Source organism: Marmota flaviventris, chromosome 1, assembly GCF_047511675.1.
Source record: "Marmota flaviventris isolate mMarFla1 chromosome 1, mMarFla1.hap1, whole genome shotgun sequence".
NCBI classification, from domain to species: Eukaryota; Metazoa; Chordata; class Mammalia; order Rodentia; family Sciuridae; genus Marmota; species Marmota flaviventris.
In genome coordinates, this window is record NC_092498.1 from 207,721,911 (window position 1) to 207,739,666 (window position 17,756).

The 17,756-nt window shown below is 40.7% G+C and overlaps 1 protein-coding gene across 2 annotated transcripts in view; it reads left to right on the top strand.

The window, feature by feature from the left end:
* The window catches only part of Akap8l (A-kinase anchoring protein 8 like), a 34,803-nt gene extending 17,325 nt beyond the window's left edge, over positions 1 to 17,478 (top strand). For both annotated transcript variants that reach the window (XM_027932136.2, XM_027932135.3), the window contains 5 exons: positions 566 to 707; positions 797 to 902; positions 1,140 to 1,270; positions 16,867 to 16,962; positions 17,079 to 17,478. In XM_027932136.2, coding sequence (XP_027787937.2) covers positions 566 to 707; positions 797 to 902; positions 1,140 to 1,270; positions 16,867 to 16,962; positions 17,079 to 17,387 — 784 coding nt within the window. In that variant the 3' untranslated portion in view covers positions 17,388 to 17,478. The remainder of the gene's footprint in view (positions 1 to 565; positions 708 to 796; positions 903 to 1,139; positions 1,271 to 16,866; positions 16,963 to 17,078) is intronic.
* Positions 17,479 to 17,756: the final 278 nt, after the last annotated feature.

The following is a 17,756-nucleotide window of genomic DNA, read 5'->3' on the forward strand; positions in this document are numbered from 1 at the left end:
AGGAAGATGAGGCAGCAGGTGCCCAGGCCTGCTTGCCTTCCATCCCTCCCGACACCACCCCCAAGCATTCTGAGCAGAGGATGGGCTGGGCCTTTGAGTTCCCCAGAACCCAGAAGGAAGATGCAGCACCTTTTCGGGCCCTGCCTCGGGACTGCGTACTCCACTCTGCACCTCAGGGCCACCTGGCTCAAGCCAGGGCATCCTTCCTTCCGGTTCCCACCTGGGCCAAGTGCACAAGCTCCTGCCCAGCCTTGGTAGAGTGGCCCTCCGGCAACCTTCCAGCGACTCCTTGCCTGTTGCAGCAGCTGCTGCCTCAGGCTTCGGCCTCCTGCCTATGGGAAGGAAGAGCTCCTCCCCTGTCCCCTACGTTGCAGTAACTGCAGCCTGCAGACTCGCCCTTTCTGCTCCCGACCCTCCTGGTCCCAGCCTGTCCCTCTGTTGGGACCGCACTTCAGAGGCCCGTGAGCAAGCCCTGTTTCAGGGCTCGCAGCTGGGTTGGGTGAGGCGGCAGCACCTTTCCCTGGGACCTTTGCAGCCTCAGCTGCTTGTTTCCCTCCTGTGGCAGGATCCAGTTTGTGTGTTCTCTCTGCAAATACCGGACCTTCTATGAGGATGAGATGGCCAGCCACCTTGACAGCAAGTTCCACAAGGAGCACTTTAAGTATGTAGGCACCAAGCTCCCTAAGCAGACGGCTGACTTTCTGCAGGTAAGCCTCAGAGCAGCATAGCTACTCTTGATATTTTTGGGTCCCTGGTGACACAGGGCAGCCCTCATGAAATTCCGTGTCTCTGGCAGGAGTATGTCACCAACAAAACCAAAAAGACAGAGGAACTCCGAAAAACTGTGGAGGACCTTGATGGTCTGATCCAGCAGATTTACAGAGATCAGGATCTGACCCAAGGTGAGGAGGTTCTATCCCACTGCCCACCAAGTAGCATCTTGGCCTGCCCTCCTCTGCTTCTCCATACAGGATTGTGACATCCCTTTGTTTCTTTGGAAGATTGAACGAGAAAAGCCTCAGTCCCATATAGATAATCATGTTGAAAAGCTGGGCTGATATTTTTCCTAGACTTCTGGGTTTGTCTTAGGCACTTAGGACCAATGGTGACTCCCTTCTTCCTCCCTCCTCCCCCCACAGAAATTGCCATGGAGCATTTTGTGAAGAAGGTGGAGGCAGCCCATTGTGCTGCCTGTGACCTCTTTATTCCCATGCAGTTTGGGATCATCCAGAAGCATCTCAAGACCATGGATCACAACCGGAACCGCAGGGTGAGTTGCCATAGGTGGCCTCTCCCTCCTATTGGTGAACTGATTGAGGCCTCTGGGGATGTCCTGTGGTTGTAATGAGGAGAGGGGGAAGGCAGGGGACAATAGATAAAGACAGTTCCAGTCCAGTGCAATCACTGTGGTTACATAGAGAAAGCCAGGAGATGAGGACATGGCCTGGGAGAAGGTGATGTTGAGCTGGGCCTTCAAGACCAGTGCACCAAGGGATATGGGAACCACCATTTCCATAGGGGCCAACCACCAGATTAGGTTCAGAAAAAAGATGGAGAAACATACAGGGCCCCTGTTGCTGGAGCAGTGGTTGGACTTCAGAGGTTCATAGGCACTATAATCTAGGGTGAGAGGAGAGCCTTCGAAGTACAGGAACAGGAGGTTGGCCTGTGGGAGTGACCAGGAGCCAGGGATGACTCAGGTTTCTGACTCTGAGAACTGAGTAGACAATGGTGCTGCTGAGATTATGCGTGGCAGGGGGTGGGGTATATCTAGTTCGCACATTTGGCAAGAAAATGAGTATGTTCTTTTTTGCTGGCATATCCGGAGAAGATGTTTTCTGATTGAAGTGGTAATATGTTGGGTAGGAGGTAGCTGTTAAAAATCAGGTGATGTTGCAGGACTGCAGTAAGGAGATAGCACAGAGGCCCAGATCCAGTTCTGAGCTAAAAGGAGATGTGGCCGACGACACAGAATGATGGGATTTATTTGTTGATAGCACCTAAGGTGAGCATGGGAAATGGCATCTCTCATCCTTTTTCATACCCATCTCAACTCATTTCTGGTCGTCTTCAGTGCACCAATTCTCATTGAGGGGTCTGGCTTGGTAGTTACAGGTTGAGAATTGGCAAATATCTAGAAAGATTAGGAAAGGATCCATTGGCTTTGGCAACAGAAAAGCTGTATTGCCAAGAACAGTTTCTTAGGCTGGGAACTGATGGGGGATAGAGAGAAAAGACAGTGAATGGTGCAGTATACATGAATTATTAAAATTGTTGAAAAATCTTGGGGTGCAGTGATGTGTTCCTGTAATCTGAGCTACTTAAGAGGCTGAAACAGGAGGATAACAAGTTCAAGGTCAGCCTGGACAATTTAGCAAGAAGAGATATAGTTTAGGACTGGGATGTAGCTCAGTAGTAGAGTGCTTGCCTAGCATACAAGAAGCCCTGGGTTTAATCCCCAGTGGGCCGCCCCCCTCAAACATGTAGGAAATGAGTGATAGCAGTTGATCCTAAAAGAATTTAAATGCTACATGTGGTTTTTTTTTTTTGTTTAAATTTAATTCCCCCTCCCCATCCCAGTACTGGGGATTGAATCTAGGGCCTCATGTTTGCTAGGTAAGCACTCCACCACTGAGATATACCCCAGCCCTTTTTATTTACTCTGAGACATGATCTAAGTTGCCTAAACTAACCTTAACTTGTGATGCTCTTGCCTCAGTTGCCAAGTTACTGTGTGTACCACCACATGCAGATAAATACTCTTATTCTTTAAAAAATATTTATTTTTTAGTTGTAGGGGGACACAATATCCTTATTTTATGTGGTGCTGAAGATTGAACCCAGTTCCTCACACACGCTAAGGGAGTGCTCTACCTCTGAGCCACAACCTCAGCCCGATACTTCTATTTATTTATTTATTTTTTAAGTTCTGGACTATGATCATGAAAGGAAAGCTTCCTGTTATTATTTTAGTAACAGCTTTACTGAGGTATAATTCATATGCCATATAATTCACCCATTTAAGATGTATAGTTCAGGGGCTGGGGCTGGGGCTTAGCAGTAGTGCACTTGCCTGGCATATGTGAGGCACTGGGTTTGATTCTCAGCACCGCATATAAATAAATAAAATAAAGGTCTATCAACAACTAAAAAGTCTATTTTAAAAAAAGATGTACAGTTCAATAGTTTTTAGTTGATACATAGATTTCTGTATACTCAGAAGCCACTGCCACAATCAATTATAGGATTTTCATCACCTCAAAAAGGAATTCATACCTTTTAGCTATCACCTCTCGTCTTCCCCTTATATTAGTTATCAGTCTGGTACATATATTCTTTTTTTTTTTTTTTTTTGGTACCATGGATTGAATTCAGGGTGTGCTTAACCACTAAATCACTTCCCCAGTCGTTTTTTATATTTTATTTAGAGACAGGGTCTTGCTGAGTTGCTTAGGACCTTGCTAAGTTGCTGAGGCTGGTTTTGAACTTAGGATCCTCCTGCCTCAGCTTCCGGAGCCTCTGGGATTATAGGCATGTACCAATATACCCAGCCACATTTATTTGGGTATTTGGGTTGTTTCTTCCTTTTGGCTATTAAGAGTAATGCTCTCAGGAACAGTGGTGTGCAAGTTCTTCTGTGCACATTTGTTTTCATTTCTCTTGGGTATTTACATAGGAATGGACTGCTTGAGTTAAATAGTAAATCTTTTTTAGGGTGTGTGTAGTACTCGTGGTTGAATTTAGGAATATTCTGCTTCTGAGCTATATTCCCATTCCTTTCTAAATTTTATTTTGAGATAGGGTCTTATTCAGTTGCTGAGGCTAGCCTCAAGCTTGTAATCCTCCTGCTTCAGTCTCCTGTGTCACTGGGATTACAGGAGTGAACCACCATGCCCAGATCAAATTTTTTTTTCTTTTATTGCTTTCACTTTGGGTGTCATATCCAAGAATCCATTGACAAATACAAGATTATGAGGATTTACCCCTATGATTTCTTCTTGAAGAGTTTTATGGTTCTAGTTTTTACAGTTAGGCCTCGATCCACTTTGTTTTTTTCATATGGTGTGAGGTCAGGGTCTCACTTTATTCTTTTACATGTGGGTATTCAGTTGTCCTAGCACCATTTGAAAGAGACTATTTTTTCCTCATTGAATGATCTTGGCACTCTTGTTAAGTTAGTGGACCATAGCTGTGTGGTTTTATTTCTGGACTTAGAATTTTTTTAAATTATTATTTTTAATTTTTATATATATATATGTAATAGCGGAATGCATTACAATTCTTATTATACATACAGAGCACAATTTTTTATATCTCTGGTTGTATACAAAGTATATTCTATTCACACCAATTTGTGTCTTTATACATTTGGATAGTAATGTCCACCACATTCCACCATCATTTCTAACTCCATGCTCCCATCCTTTCCCTCCCACCCCTCTGCCCTATCTAGAGTTCATCTATTCTTCCCACGCTCCCCCTACCTACCCCATTATGAATCAGCCTCCTTATATCAGAGAAGACATTCGGCATTTGTATTTTTGGGGATTGGGTAACTTAGCATTATCTTCTCTAACTCTCCATCCATTTACCTGCAAATGCCATGATTTTATTCTCTTTTATTGCTGAGTAATATTCCATTGTGTATATATGTCACATTTTTTTAATCCATTCATCTATCAAAGGGCATCTAGGTTGGCTCCACAGTGGACTTAAAATTCTATTCCATGGTTCTGTCTTTATGTTAGTACAGTTATGTTAGAAAGTACTTTATGTTAGTACTTTATGTTAGGAAATAGCCTTGTGAGATTTGAAATGATAAAATGTGCATTTTCCAACTCTATTGTTATATTTCAAAATTGTTTGGATTATTATGTGTCCCTTGAATTTCCATGAGTTTTAGGATCAACTTAACAATTTCTTCAAAGAAGTCAGCTGGTATTCTGATAGGATTGTGTTTCATTTCTAGACCAAATTGTGGACTATTACCACTTTTACAATATGTCCACTAATCCTTGAATGTGGAATGTCTGAATTTATTTAGATATTCAATTTTTTTAATATTTATTTTAGTTGTATTTGGACACAATATCTTTAATTTATTTATTCATTTTTATGTGGTGCTGAGGATCGAACCCAAGGCCTCACTCGTGCTAGGCGAGCCCTTTACCTCTGAGCCACAACCCCAGCCCAAGATATTCAATTTCTTTCAAAACTGTTTTGTAGTTTTCAGAATGTGTTCTGTGCTTTTTGTGAGTGTGCGATTGTTAAAAGGAAAACAATATTTTAGAATAAATTTGATATATTTAGAAATGGAATCAAACCCTGGGTCTTGCACATGCTAAGCAAGTTCTTTTGTTTATTAAGGGTATATCAGTTATTTGCAGAATTAGTTGTGCTTTTTCCTTTTCAATCTGGATGCCTATTTTTTCTTTTTCTTAATTAATTATCCTGGCTACAACCTCTGGTATTTGGTTGAACAGAAGTGGTGAGAGTGCATGTCCTTGTCTTGTTTATATTGTTCATATCTTAAGGGGAGAGCCCCAGACTCATCATTACCCATTTTGTCCCATCATCCCAGGTAGAACATTTATAAAAATGAGCAATATATAGATCACTTATGGTAACCTTGAAATAATATTTGAATTTCTTATTATGTTTATAGAATTGAAAACTTGGGACTTTATGGGTCCAGTGTGATAGCTGAGGGTTTTGATTTGACTGAGGTAGTTCTCTCCTTGGTCTAATTTGTTTATAGTGTTTTTATCCTGAAAGGGTGTTGTATTTTGTTGTTTATAGTATTGTTCTATAATTCTTTTTATTATTGTAAGGTTGGTAGTGATGTCCTCTAGTCATCTGAGTCTTCTGTTTCTCTTGGTAAATCTTGCTGAAGGTCCTTGTGCTTGAGAAGAATCTGTATTCTGTTATTGTTTGCTAGAATATTCTAGAGATTATTGTTTGCCTAACCGTTTTATTGTGCTTATTCCTTTTTTAAAAAATATACCTTTATTTTATTTATTTTTATGTGGTGCTGAGGATCGAACCCAGGGCCTCACAAGTGCTAGGCAAGCGTTCCACCATTGAGCCACAACCCCAACACTGATCGTGCTTATTTCTTTGTTTTATTTTATTCTATTTTTTGGTACTGGGGATTGGACCCAGGGGCACTTAACCACTGAGCCACATCCCCAACCCTTTTTACATTTTACTTAGAGACAGTGTCTCACTTAGTTGCTGAGGCTGGCTTTGAACTTGTGATCCCCCTGCCTCAGGCACCTGAGCTGCTGGGATTACACATGTACACCATCGCACCCAGCTTATTTCTTTGCTCTTTTGTCAAGTTGCTGTATGTGTGTGTGTGTGTGTAATTGAAAATGGAATTTTCAAATCACCAGTTATTATTGAATTATCTATCTCCCCATTTCAGTTACTGGTTTTCATATTTTTGTGCTCTCAGTAAGTGCATATATACTTAAAATTGTTATAGTCTCATTATTATAAAATGTCTGTGTCAGTACATTTGTTTTGTTTTGTTTTATGATTTGTTTTGTCTGGTATTAGAATAGCCAGTTCTGCTTTCCTTGGTTGATGATGTTGCCCTGTCCTTTTACTTTCTTTTTAATTGTGTGTGTGTGTGTGTGTGTGTGTGTGTGTGTGTGTTTGGGTGTGTCACTGAGGATCAAACCTAGGGCCTTGCTTATGCTATGCAAGTGCTCTACCACTGAGCTACATCCCTGGTCTCTATTTGTATTTTTGAATCTAAAGTGTGTGTCCTGTGGACAGCATATAGTTCAACCTTGATTTTTAGCTGTCCATCCTTCAATGTCTTTATATCAAATTCTTTAATTCATTTACCTGTAGTGTTAATTGTCTGATTTAATGTCTGTAATTTTCCTCTTTTACTGCTTTATTTTGTATTTAGTGAATATTTTTCACTGGAACATTTTAATTTGTTTAGTGATTTTTTTTTTTTCCACTATCTTTTTTTTTGGTTTGACTTCCTTTTGTGGTTTCTCTAGGCCTTATCTTTTTTTTTTTTGGCACTGAAGATTGACCCCCAGGGACACTTAATCACTGCATTATATCCCAGCTCTTTTTAGTTTTTATTTTGAGGCAGAGTCTTGCTAATTTGCTTAGAGCCTCACTAAATTGCTGAGGCTGGTTGGCCTCAAACTTGTGATCCTCTTGCCCCAGCTTCCTGAATTAATGGATTACAGGTGTGCACCACCATACCTGTAGGCTTTACCTTTTATACGTATAACATCTCTAAATCCACTTCAGATATAACTTAATTTCAAGAAGATTGTTACTTCTGTGTAGCTCTGTGTTGTAATTATTGCTTTCTATACTTTGTTTATTTTAAAGAAGTTGAAGAAAGAATATTGATTATATCTTTCTAGGTTTTGTTAGTATTAGTCTTATTTCCCATTTTTCATTTTTCATTCTTTATTTGTTCCTATAGAGTTGTTATTTGTGGTCATTTCTGTTGCTCCCCTCACCTGATTTAAAGACTTTTACAATGGAAATTTCAAACATATATAAAGGCACATGATTTAAAGACTTTTACAATGGAAATTTCAAACATATATAAAGGCACATCTCAGATATCACATCATTTTATCCATAATCATTTCAGTATTTAGCTGTGAAATATAAACAGTTTTAATTTACTATCATTATTACCCCTAAATAAAAATCAATGATAACTGTTTTTTGGTGTGGTGGTGGGGATTGAGCCCAGGGCACTTTACATCCTCAGCCCCTTTTTTTTTTATTTTGAGACTGGGCCTTGCTAAGTTGCCAAGGCTGGCTTCAAACTTGAAATCCTCTTGCCTTAGCCTCCCAAGTTACTGGGATTACAGGCATGCACCACTGTACCCAGTAATAACTTCCTTCTTAATACCGCCAAATAACTGGTATTCAGATTTCTTTGACTAATATTTTTAAAATCAAAAACTTAAGACCCATACTGATGTATGTACTACAGATGGTTGCTATATATCAACCTGCTTTCAGTACATAGGTTCTTCCTTCATGTCTTATTTTTCTTGCAGCTGATTAATAGGAAGAAACTGGATTGTTTATATTGTAGTTTCCCAGAGTGGATTTGGTGATTGTGCTCTTGCCCTCACTTCCTTTGTCTTTACTGCCAACAGTATTTAATTTCTGTAATATATAAGACAAATAATTGCAGTATATCTATGTAATTGTGTGTGTGTAGTTTTATACAATAGTTTTAATCAGTTAAGAAGGGAAAAAATGGGGCTGGGCACAGTGGCAGGAGAATCAACAATTTATCGAAGTACTAAGCAACTCAGTGAGACCTTGTCTGTAAATAAAAATACAAAAATTGGGCTGGGGGTGTGGCTCAGTGGTCCAATGCCCCTGAGTTCAATCCCCAGTACCAAAAAAAAAAAAAAATGTGCCTTTATAATGTCTTTTATAGTTAACTAAATTCTTCTGTGAATATTCACATTACTATCGGGTTTAATAACAGCAAATTCTCTCCCTCCTTCCTTCCTAACTTCCTTGGCTTTGAACTTCTTGGGATCCTCCCAGCCTCCTAGGTAGCTAGAATTACAGGCATGCATCACCACACCCAGCTTTTTCAGTTCTGGTTTATCTCAAAATATCTATTTTTCCTTTATTCAGTATAGGATTCTTGGTTGATAGTCTTTTTTTTTTTTTTTTAATATCTTTATTTTATGTTTATGTGGTGCTGAGGATGGAACCCAGTGCCTCACACATCGTAGGTGAGCGTGCTACCTCTGAGCCACATCCCAGCCTAGTGGATAGCCTTTTTATTTCAGCATGTTATCCTGATGTTGGCTTGGAACCTTTGAGTTTCTCTTGTAAGTGATGATTCGTTTTTCTCTTGCTGCTTTCAAGATTTTTCCTTTGTCTTTGACTTTTAGCATTTTTATTGTATGTCTCTTGGTGGGTTTCTGTATTTATTCCACTTAGAGTTCATTAATCTTTTTTGTGTAAGTTTGTTTTTCATCAGTCTTGGGGTAGCTTTCAGCTATTATTTCCTCATTTTTATTTTCCTTTTCTTTCTTTTTTTTTTTTTTTTTAGAAACAGGGTCTGAATTGTTTAGTGCCTCACTTTTGCTGAGGCTGGGTTTGAACTTGCCATCCTTCTGTCTCAGCTTCCTGAGACATTGGGATTACAGGCATGCGCCACTGCACCTGGCCCTTTTTCTTTCTTATACTCCTGTTGTGCATAAGTTGGGTCACTTAATGGTGTCCCATCATTGTCTGAGACTTCATTTTTATTATTGTTTTTCAGATTGTATAATCTCTATTGAGCTACAGGTTCAATAATTCTCTTCTTATCTACTGTTCAGCTTCTCTGGTAAATAGTTATTGTACTTTTCAGTTCCAAAAAGATTTGTATTTTTGTTTTAGTATTTGTTTGTTGATGTCTGTCTGAAGAGGTGTGACACTATACCTTTTACTTCTTCAAGCCTTTACTTAAGCATTTTTAATTACTACTTTGAAATCTTTGTTAATGTTGACATCTTTTCACTGCCACAGGTAGTTTCTATCATCTGCTGTGTTTCCTTGAATGTGGGTCAGAATCTCCTTTCTTTTTTTTCTTTTGAAGATTTTTTTTAGAGAGAGAGAGAATTTTTTAATATTTATTTTTTAGTTTTCGGCAGACACAACATCTTTGTTTGTATGTGGTGCTGAGGATCAAACCCAGGCCGCACGCATGCCAGGCGAGCGCGCTACTGCTTGAGCCACATCTCCAGCCCTCAGAATCTCCTTTCAGTGACTGTTTTTTTTTTTTTTGGTACCAGGGATTGAACCCCAGGGGCACTTAACCACTAAGCTACAATCACTAAACTACATTCCAACCCCCCCCCCCCTTTTTTTGGTGTGTGTGTGTGGTGTTGGGGATTGAACCCAGGACCTTGTGCATGCGAGGAAAGCACTCTACCAACTAAACTATATCCCCAGCCCTATACCTTTATTTTGTTTATTTTTATGTGGTGCTGAGGATCAAACCCAGTGCCTCACATATGCGAGGCAAGCATTCTACTGTTGAGCCACAACCCCAGCCCCCTGTTTTTTATTTTGAAGCAGGGTCTCACTAAGTTGATTAGAGCCTTGCTGAGTTGCTGAGGCTGGTCTTGAACTTGTAATCCTCCTGCCTCAGCTTCCTGAGTTACTAGAATTATAGGCATGCGCCACCACACCCGGCTTCAATGTCTCATAATTTTGTGTTCAAAACTAGACATCTTATAGATAATATATTATATAATACTGGTTCCCCCCCCCATATCCAGCATCTTGTTCTGATATTTGTGTATCTGTTTGATTAGTGACTTGCCAAATTTCTTTTAGCAAGGTCTCTTTTTAGAGAAGTCTCTTTCATCCCCACACTGTGAAGCTCTGATATTATGCCTTGAATTAGAAAGTCATGGGCATGTGCAGACATGCTGGCTTGATTGGGAACCACCCTGACATGGTTTTAGTAAGGGCTCTTTCTGACTGTCTCCCAGACCATACATACTCAGCTGTTAACAGTCTGTTTTCTGGCTGATTGCTATATGGTTCTCAATAATGCCCTGGAGCATAAATGGCACTCTACTTTAATCCAATTAAATTTGTGGTCCTTTACAGCATTGATTCTTGAGATTATTGTTTGAGATTTATTCTGAACCCTGGGAGGCTGTTCTTTGCTGTTTATTTTTGTTGTTTGTTTTAGTTTCTCTCTGGTAACTTAGCTACACTATGGTTTAATTTATATTACTATCAAATCTTCCAGTCTCCTTCCAGTTCTTTTTCTCCACACCCTTCATTGTTTGAGAGAGTTCTTAGTCTCAAACTCTTAATACTCTTACTAGTGAAGTTGGGAAGAGATTAAGAGCTCACAGATTTAAGGCCAGGCTCTCCTGGGCAAAATCTCTTAGCCAAGGCTCAGGGTGAGCACAAAGGGTTGCTTCCAAATAGTGACTCTGGTGCTTCAGGAGAGATAGGGAGAAGTGAATGGGCTGTGGCCTCTTTCTGGTATTGGTCTGCCTCTCTTAGCATTGGACCTCTACTTTGTGAACAATCCAGGGCTATGTGAGCCCCAGTGTTCTCAGCATATCTTACCCTAGGTCACATCTCCATTCTGTGCATAGGGACTAGGCAGAAGAAAGAAGTTGTCATCTCCCACCTGTACTTATTCAGAACTTAGCCTCAGCTGCAGGTAGGTGGGGACAGGATAAGAAATGCTGACATCCTGTTCCATCCCTAAGCTGTAATGAGGTTGGTAGACACTGGGGCTTATCCTCCTACTTGCATAGGAGTGGAGTTTCCATCACACTGAGCTAGGGAGGGCAGGGAGGCAATAGGTCAAACAAACACAGCTGACACTCTTTCTCGCTGGATTTTAGTAGCTTTTCCTTGTTAAGTATTTCTTCATTTGATATATGTCCCTTGGACATATTCAGAGACTTTTCTTAGTAATTTTCATCAGTTTCATTGGCGAGTGGGTTCACAGGGCTCTTCCACCTGCCATGCTAGAAGACTGTCCTCTTCAGGTAATTTTTAGGAAGTCTTTTAAATTTTGATTCCAAAAATTAAATAAAAGTGATACCAGATGAAACTGTAGATTAGTTTATAATTAAAGACATGAATATGCTTGAGGAAAATATTAGTAATTATCAATCTATAATTCAGATGTATAGTCCAGTGTAGTTAGAATTTGTCTCTGGAATGCAAGGATGCTTCAATATGAAATCAAAGAACATAAAATACTGGAAGGGAAAACTATGTACAAATAATGTGATTACATTCTTAGAGAAGTGGAAAATTTTTTTAAAAAGTGTATATATAATGTATTTGTGTGTGTGGTACTGAGAATGAATCTAGGGCTGTAAGCCTGCTAGGCAAGTGCTTTACCACTGAGCCACATACCCAACCTTTTTTATTTTTTATTTGAAACAAGGTCTCACTAAGTTGTCCAGGCTAGTCTAGAACCTGGGATCCTCCTGAGTACCTGGTATTACACGTTTGTCACTGCACCTTGCAACTTGTTCTCAAGTTAGTAGAATTTGATAAGGAGGTGGGATTCAAGATAGCATACAAAAAGTAGTTGGTTTTCTTTGTTCTAGTAATAATAAGTTAGAAACAAATGTGGTTAAAAATCTCACAGTAACTACACCGTGTTTGAAGTATCTAGGAATATAGATTTAAAGAAAGGCATAGCACCTTTAAGAAGAACTACAAATACTCCAAGGATACAAATGGAGGAACATAAAGAACATATTGTGTTGTAAATGGGGAGTTAATATTTAATGGTAAAACAAACAAAAACCCAGTTATCCCCAACTGATGAGGATAGTACAATTCCTATCATAATCTAGGATAGGGATAAGTGGATTGATTGCAAATTTTTAAATTTTTACATTTTCTTTTTCCTTTATTTTATTGGTGGGGGTGTGTGTGCCGGGGATTGAACTCAGGGGCACTCAGCCACTGAGCCACATCCCTATTTTGTATGTTATTTAGAGATAGGGTCTCACTGAATTGTTTAGCACCTCACTTTTACTGGGGTTGACTTTGAACTTGTGATCCTCCTGTCAAAGCCTCCCAAGCCGCTAAGATTTACTGATGTATGCTACCATACCCAGCTATTTTTATTTTTAATTGACACATAGTAGTACATATTTAGGATATACAGTATACTATTTTAATACTTATGTACAATACGTAACCAAATCAGTGCGACCATTAAATCTGTCACCTCTTACATTTATCATTTTTTTGTTATTGGAAACAGTCTTCCCTACACTATTTTGAAATATACAACTAATTGTTGTCAATAATATTCCACTGTGCTGTACTACATTAGAAGTTATTTCTCTATGCAGATGCACCCATGAACTCATTAACTATCCTCTTTCCATTTCTCCTTGTACCCCTTTTCTAGCCTTTGGTAACCTCTATTCTACTTTCTACTCCTATGAGATTAGCTTTATAAGCTTCCACATGTAAGTAAGGACATACTATGTTGTCTTTCTGTGCCTGACAAAGTTTTCCAAGTCTAACTGTAGCCAAAAAGATTATACAAAGGGCAGTTATGAGTTTATAGATATTAAAGGTTATTACAGCCAGGTATAGTAGTGCACATCTGTAACCCCAGCTGTTCGGTTGGCTGAGGTTGGAGGATCACAAATTCAAGGCTAGCCTGGTGACTTAGTAAGAACCTGCCTCAAAATTTTAAAAGGAGGGTTTTTTTTTGTTTTGTTTTGTTTTTAAAGTTTGGGGTGTAGCTCAGTGGTAGAGCACTTGCATAGCATGTACAAGGAGGTCCTGGATTCTATCCCCAGCACCACACACACAAAGAAATAGTTTAAAAAATTAATTTAAAAAATAATATACTGTACATGTTATTATTTATATGTATTATATATAATACACACACATACATATATATATTTATTTTTATTTTTTTAAAATTTATTTATTTTTTTACAAAGTCAGCAGCAAAAAGTGGTGATGGCACAAGAATAAAATAGTGCAATCAACAGACCTAGGGAAAAGTCCCAATATGTTTTTTTTAGAACTTAGTATTTGTATAGGTGTTGTCTCTGAAACTTCAGGGCCAAGTGTTTCTGAGTTAATTTTTGGGTTTCAGAAAGACAATATGGTGTGATCAGTAGCTTCCAGCAGGATCTAAGGAAGAGTCTGGTAGTTGAATCATCCATCAGTAGTTATTCAAGTGACATACAGATGGGATAAAGAAAGATGAAATAAACCAGGCGCAGTGGTGCATGCCTGTAATCCCAGTGACTTGGGAGGTTGAGACAGGAGGCTCCCAAGTTCAAAGCCAGCCTTAGCAACTTAGGTAGGCCTTAAGCAACTTAGTGAGACCCTATCTCTAAATAAAATATAAAAAAGGGCTAGGCATGTGGCTCAGTTGTGGGGCACCCCTAGGTTCAGTTTTATTGGTGGGGGTGTCAATCCCCTGTACCAAAAAAAAAGATGGTGTAAAAATGGAATGTCAGGCTGGAGACATAGTTCAGTTGGTGGAGTGCTTGCCTTGCATGCACAAGGCCCTAGGTTCAATCCCCAGCACCATACCAAAAAAAAAAAAAAAAAAAAAAAGTAATGTCATCCCATGTCTTGTCACCAAATGAATTCCAGGGGAAATATTTGTTTTGTAGAGCCTTTTGGACTTCAGATTTGTATAAACCAAACAAACAAAAAAACCTCTTTCAATTCAGCAGGGAAGTAATGATTTATAAATTTCTGGAAAGTTGGACCCCTGCCTCATAACTATATATTGGATTCCAGAAAACGTAGATCATTTGTTTACTTTGAGTGTGTTAAAGGAAGCCTTCATGAGCAAGCCAGAAAATCCATACACCAAAACAAGTTCATCTCATAGAGGTGCTGGGCACCAGCGTGCATATCAGCACTCAGGCTTGCTAGTGGGCAAGGAAGTCTCATAGGAATCAGCACATAATATTTTCTCTTTCATCTGGCAGCAAAAATATCTCACAATGACAACATGCAGTGCTGACAGAAGGTGGGAGGACCAGTCATGATTTTTTAAGACAGGGTCTAACCATCTTGCCTGGTCTGGTCTCAAACTCCTGGCTTGAAGTGATCCTCCCACCTCAGCCTTCCCAGTAGCTAGGACTATAGGCATGCACCTCACCAGGTTCACTGTTCGTTGTTTAAAATACAAGTGGAGGAAATGTGGCTTGCATCATTTTTTTTTTTTTTTTTAAAGAGTAATTGGTGGGGCTGGAGTTGTGGCTCAGTGGTAGAGTGCTCGCCTAGCACATGCGAGATCCTGGGTTCCATCCCCAGCACCACATAAAAAATAAATAAATAAATAAAATCAAGGTCTTGTGTCCAACTACAACTAAAAAATAAATATTAAATTAAAAATAATAAAAAAAAGTAATTGGGCACTATCATTTTGGGGAACCTATTTGGTTAGAATTAAAAGCACCAGCCTGAGAGTACTTAATTTAATTCTGGTGGTGTTTGGTTATTATGATGAAAATCTGGAAACATTAAATGTGCCTCAGTTGGGAGAATTTATAGTGTGTCCATCTGTATGCCTAGAGAGGGAAAGATAATGTGTTAGCAAGAAACAGTTGCTAAGGAATACTGATTGTATCTTTAACTTGTTACTGAGCATGTCTGAGGCTAATATTTCCCCCAAATGGTAGGATGAAAAATGTGTAAAGAAAAAAGTGAATGTGAGAAAGGGAGTAGAAACAGCAAGTTTATGTGGCTTCCAGGAACATGTAAGCAAAGTTGGCTGAACTCAGCTGGATTCCTAGAGGGTGGAGTCTGTTCCCCACATGATAAAAATAGCATTATCCTCTTTCTGCTTATGGCTGTATGATGATGAAAGTGAGATTTACCTGGTCTCCCACCACTGATGAAATGACCCAACTTCTAGGTGTAAATCCTTCCAGACAAAACTCAGTCTTGATAACTGTCAATCACACACCTTTCTATATATGCATTTAGTTGTAGATTTTACTTATATATATACATATATTTATATGTATGTTTTTTAGTTGTAGATGGACACAATCTCTTTATTTAATATTTATTTTTAGTTGTAGTTGGACACAATACCTCTATTTTATTTATTTTTATGTGGTGCTGAGGACTGAACCCAGGGCCTTGCACGTGCTAGGCAAGAGCCACAGCCTCATTTATTTATTTGTTTTTAAATTTTAATTTAATTTTTAGTTGTAGTTGGACACAGTACTTTTATTTTGTATATTTGTTTTTATGTGGTGCTGAGGATTGAACCCAGGGCTTCTCACGTGCTAGGTGAGCGTACTCTACTGCTGAGCTACAACCCCAGCCCTATTTATTTTTTTATGTGATGCTGAGGATGGAACTCAGGGCTTCACGATGGGAGGCAAGTGCTCTACCACTGAGCCACAACTCCATCCCCTCACACACCTTTCTTACTGTGCCACAGAGAGGTGAGCCATCTGTAGGGGGCTGTATGGTGTTCTTTTAAATCTGATTTATTCCCTTACATCTCCATTTAAGAACCATTAGGCATTTTCTAATTTTTCACCCCTACAACCAGGTGCATGCATGTTTTGAGGTATTAAACTCAGGATTAGGGATTACTGAGAGCTTTACTTTTAATACATTCTATCCAACTGCTTTCCAAAAAAATATGTAAACAATTGCTCTTCCCACCAGCAGTCTATTTTCAGCCTTACCATTACTGCATGTGTTTTGTCATGCTGGGAATCCTAAAGGGATGTGTATCATTTAATAAAATATACTGTTAGATTGTATTCCTGTTTTTGTATTCTCTTTATCGATCACATGGGTTGTGCATTTGGCATTTAATAGGTTTTTTAGTTTGTTCACTTTTTGTTTTGTTGTTGAACTTGGGATTGAACCCAGGGATGCTTAACCACAAAGCCACATCTCCACCCCTTTTTATTTTTTGAGACAGGGTCTCGCTAAGTTGCTTAGGGCCTCGCTAAATAGCTAAAGCTGGCTCTGAACTCCTGCCTCAGCCTCCTGAGCTGCTGAGATTACAGGTGTGCACCAGCACTCCAAGCCCTAGAGTTTTTATATGAGGAAATTAGAATTTAGCAGTAGGCATATAAAAATATATAGAGACCTATAAATCTCTCTCTTTAATCAATCACACAGTAAATATGATGTGGAAGGATGGAGCATTTAAACAAAAGATAAGATCATATGAGGTAGTGGTTCCGGGCTTGTGAAGTGGCTGGACGATTATACTTGAGGTACACTTAAAGACCCCCAGTCTGGTTAGGGTCTTTGGCGGGGCTGAGCCCTGGGTCGGGTGGGCTTGCCGGGTTCCTGGAGCCACTTCTTCAGCCCTGTCTGCCCTGCCCTCAGCTCATGATGGAGCAGTCTAAGAAGTCCTCGCTCATGGTGGCCCGCAGTATCCTCAACAACAAGCTCATCAGCAAGAAGCTGGAGCGCTACCTTAAGGTGAAGGCGCACCCCTCTTTCCCCACCAGTCAGCCCTGACTCCTGGTACCCGTCCCCAACCCCAACCCTGCTTCTGCGGGCCCATCGTCCCTTCAGTGTCTTCCTTCCCCTTGCAGGGAGAGAACCCTTTCACTGATAGCCCCGAGGAAGAGAAGGAGCAGGAGGAGGTGGAGGGCAGCGCCCTTGACGAGGGGGCATCGGGCGAAGCTGCGGGAGTCATGGAAGGAGAAGAGATTGCTCTGGTCCAGCCCCCTGTGCCCCCTGAGCCGGCCCCCGGGACAACGTCGCCACCGCCACCACCGCCACCGGAAGAGGAGGAGGAGGGCGTCGTACCCCTGCTGGGCGGGGCGCTGCAGCGCCAGATCCGCGGCATCCCGGGCCTCGACGTGGAGGATGACGAGGAGGGCGGTGGTGGTGCCCCTTGACCCGGATTCCAGGCGGGCGGAGCCCGTGTGGCCCGCGTGGCCCGCGTGGCCGAGGCTGGAAGTAGAGCCTAATAAAAGTTCTTCCTATCCACCTAGTTTGTGTGTCAGTGGGCGTTGCCGGCGGGTGTGGGGAGTGAGCGAAGGGATACGCTTGCGCGCGGGCGGGAGAGTGAGAGCGAAGCGCGCCTGCGCAGGGGATTAACCCTGAGGCACTGCAGCTCGACCACAACTCCCGAGATGCTATGGGCGTCCATCCTGAGCAACCCGGAAGGCAAGGTAGAACCACGGGGGCGGGCCCTGCGAATGGGCCAGCCAATGGTAGCGTGCATAAAGAGTGACGTATGCACCTGGTCTTCCAGTAGCCGACGG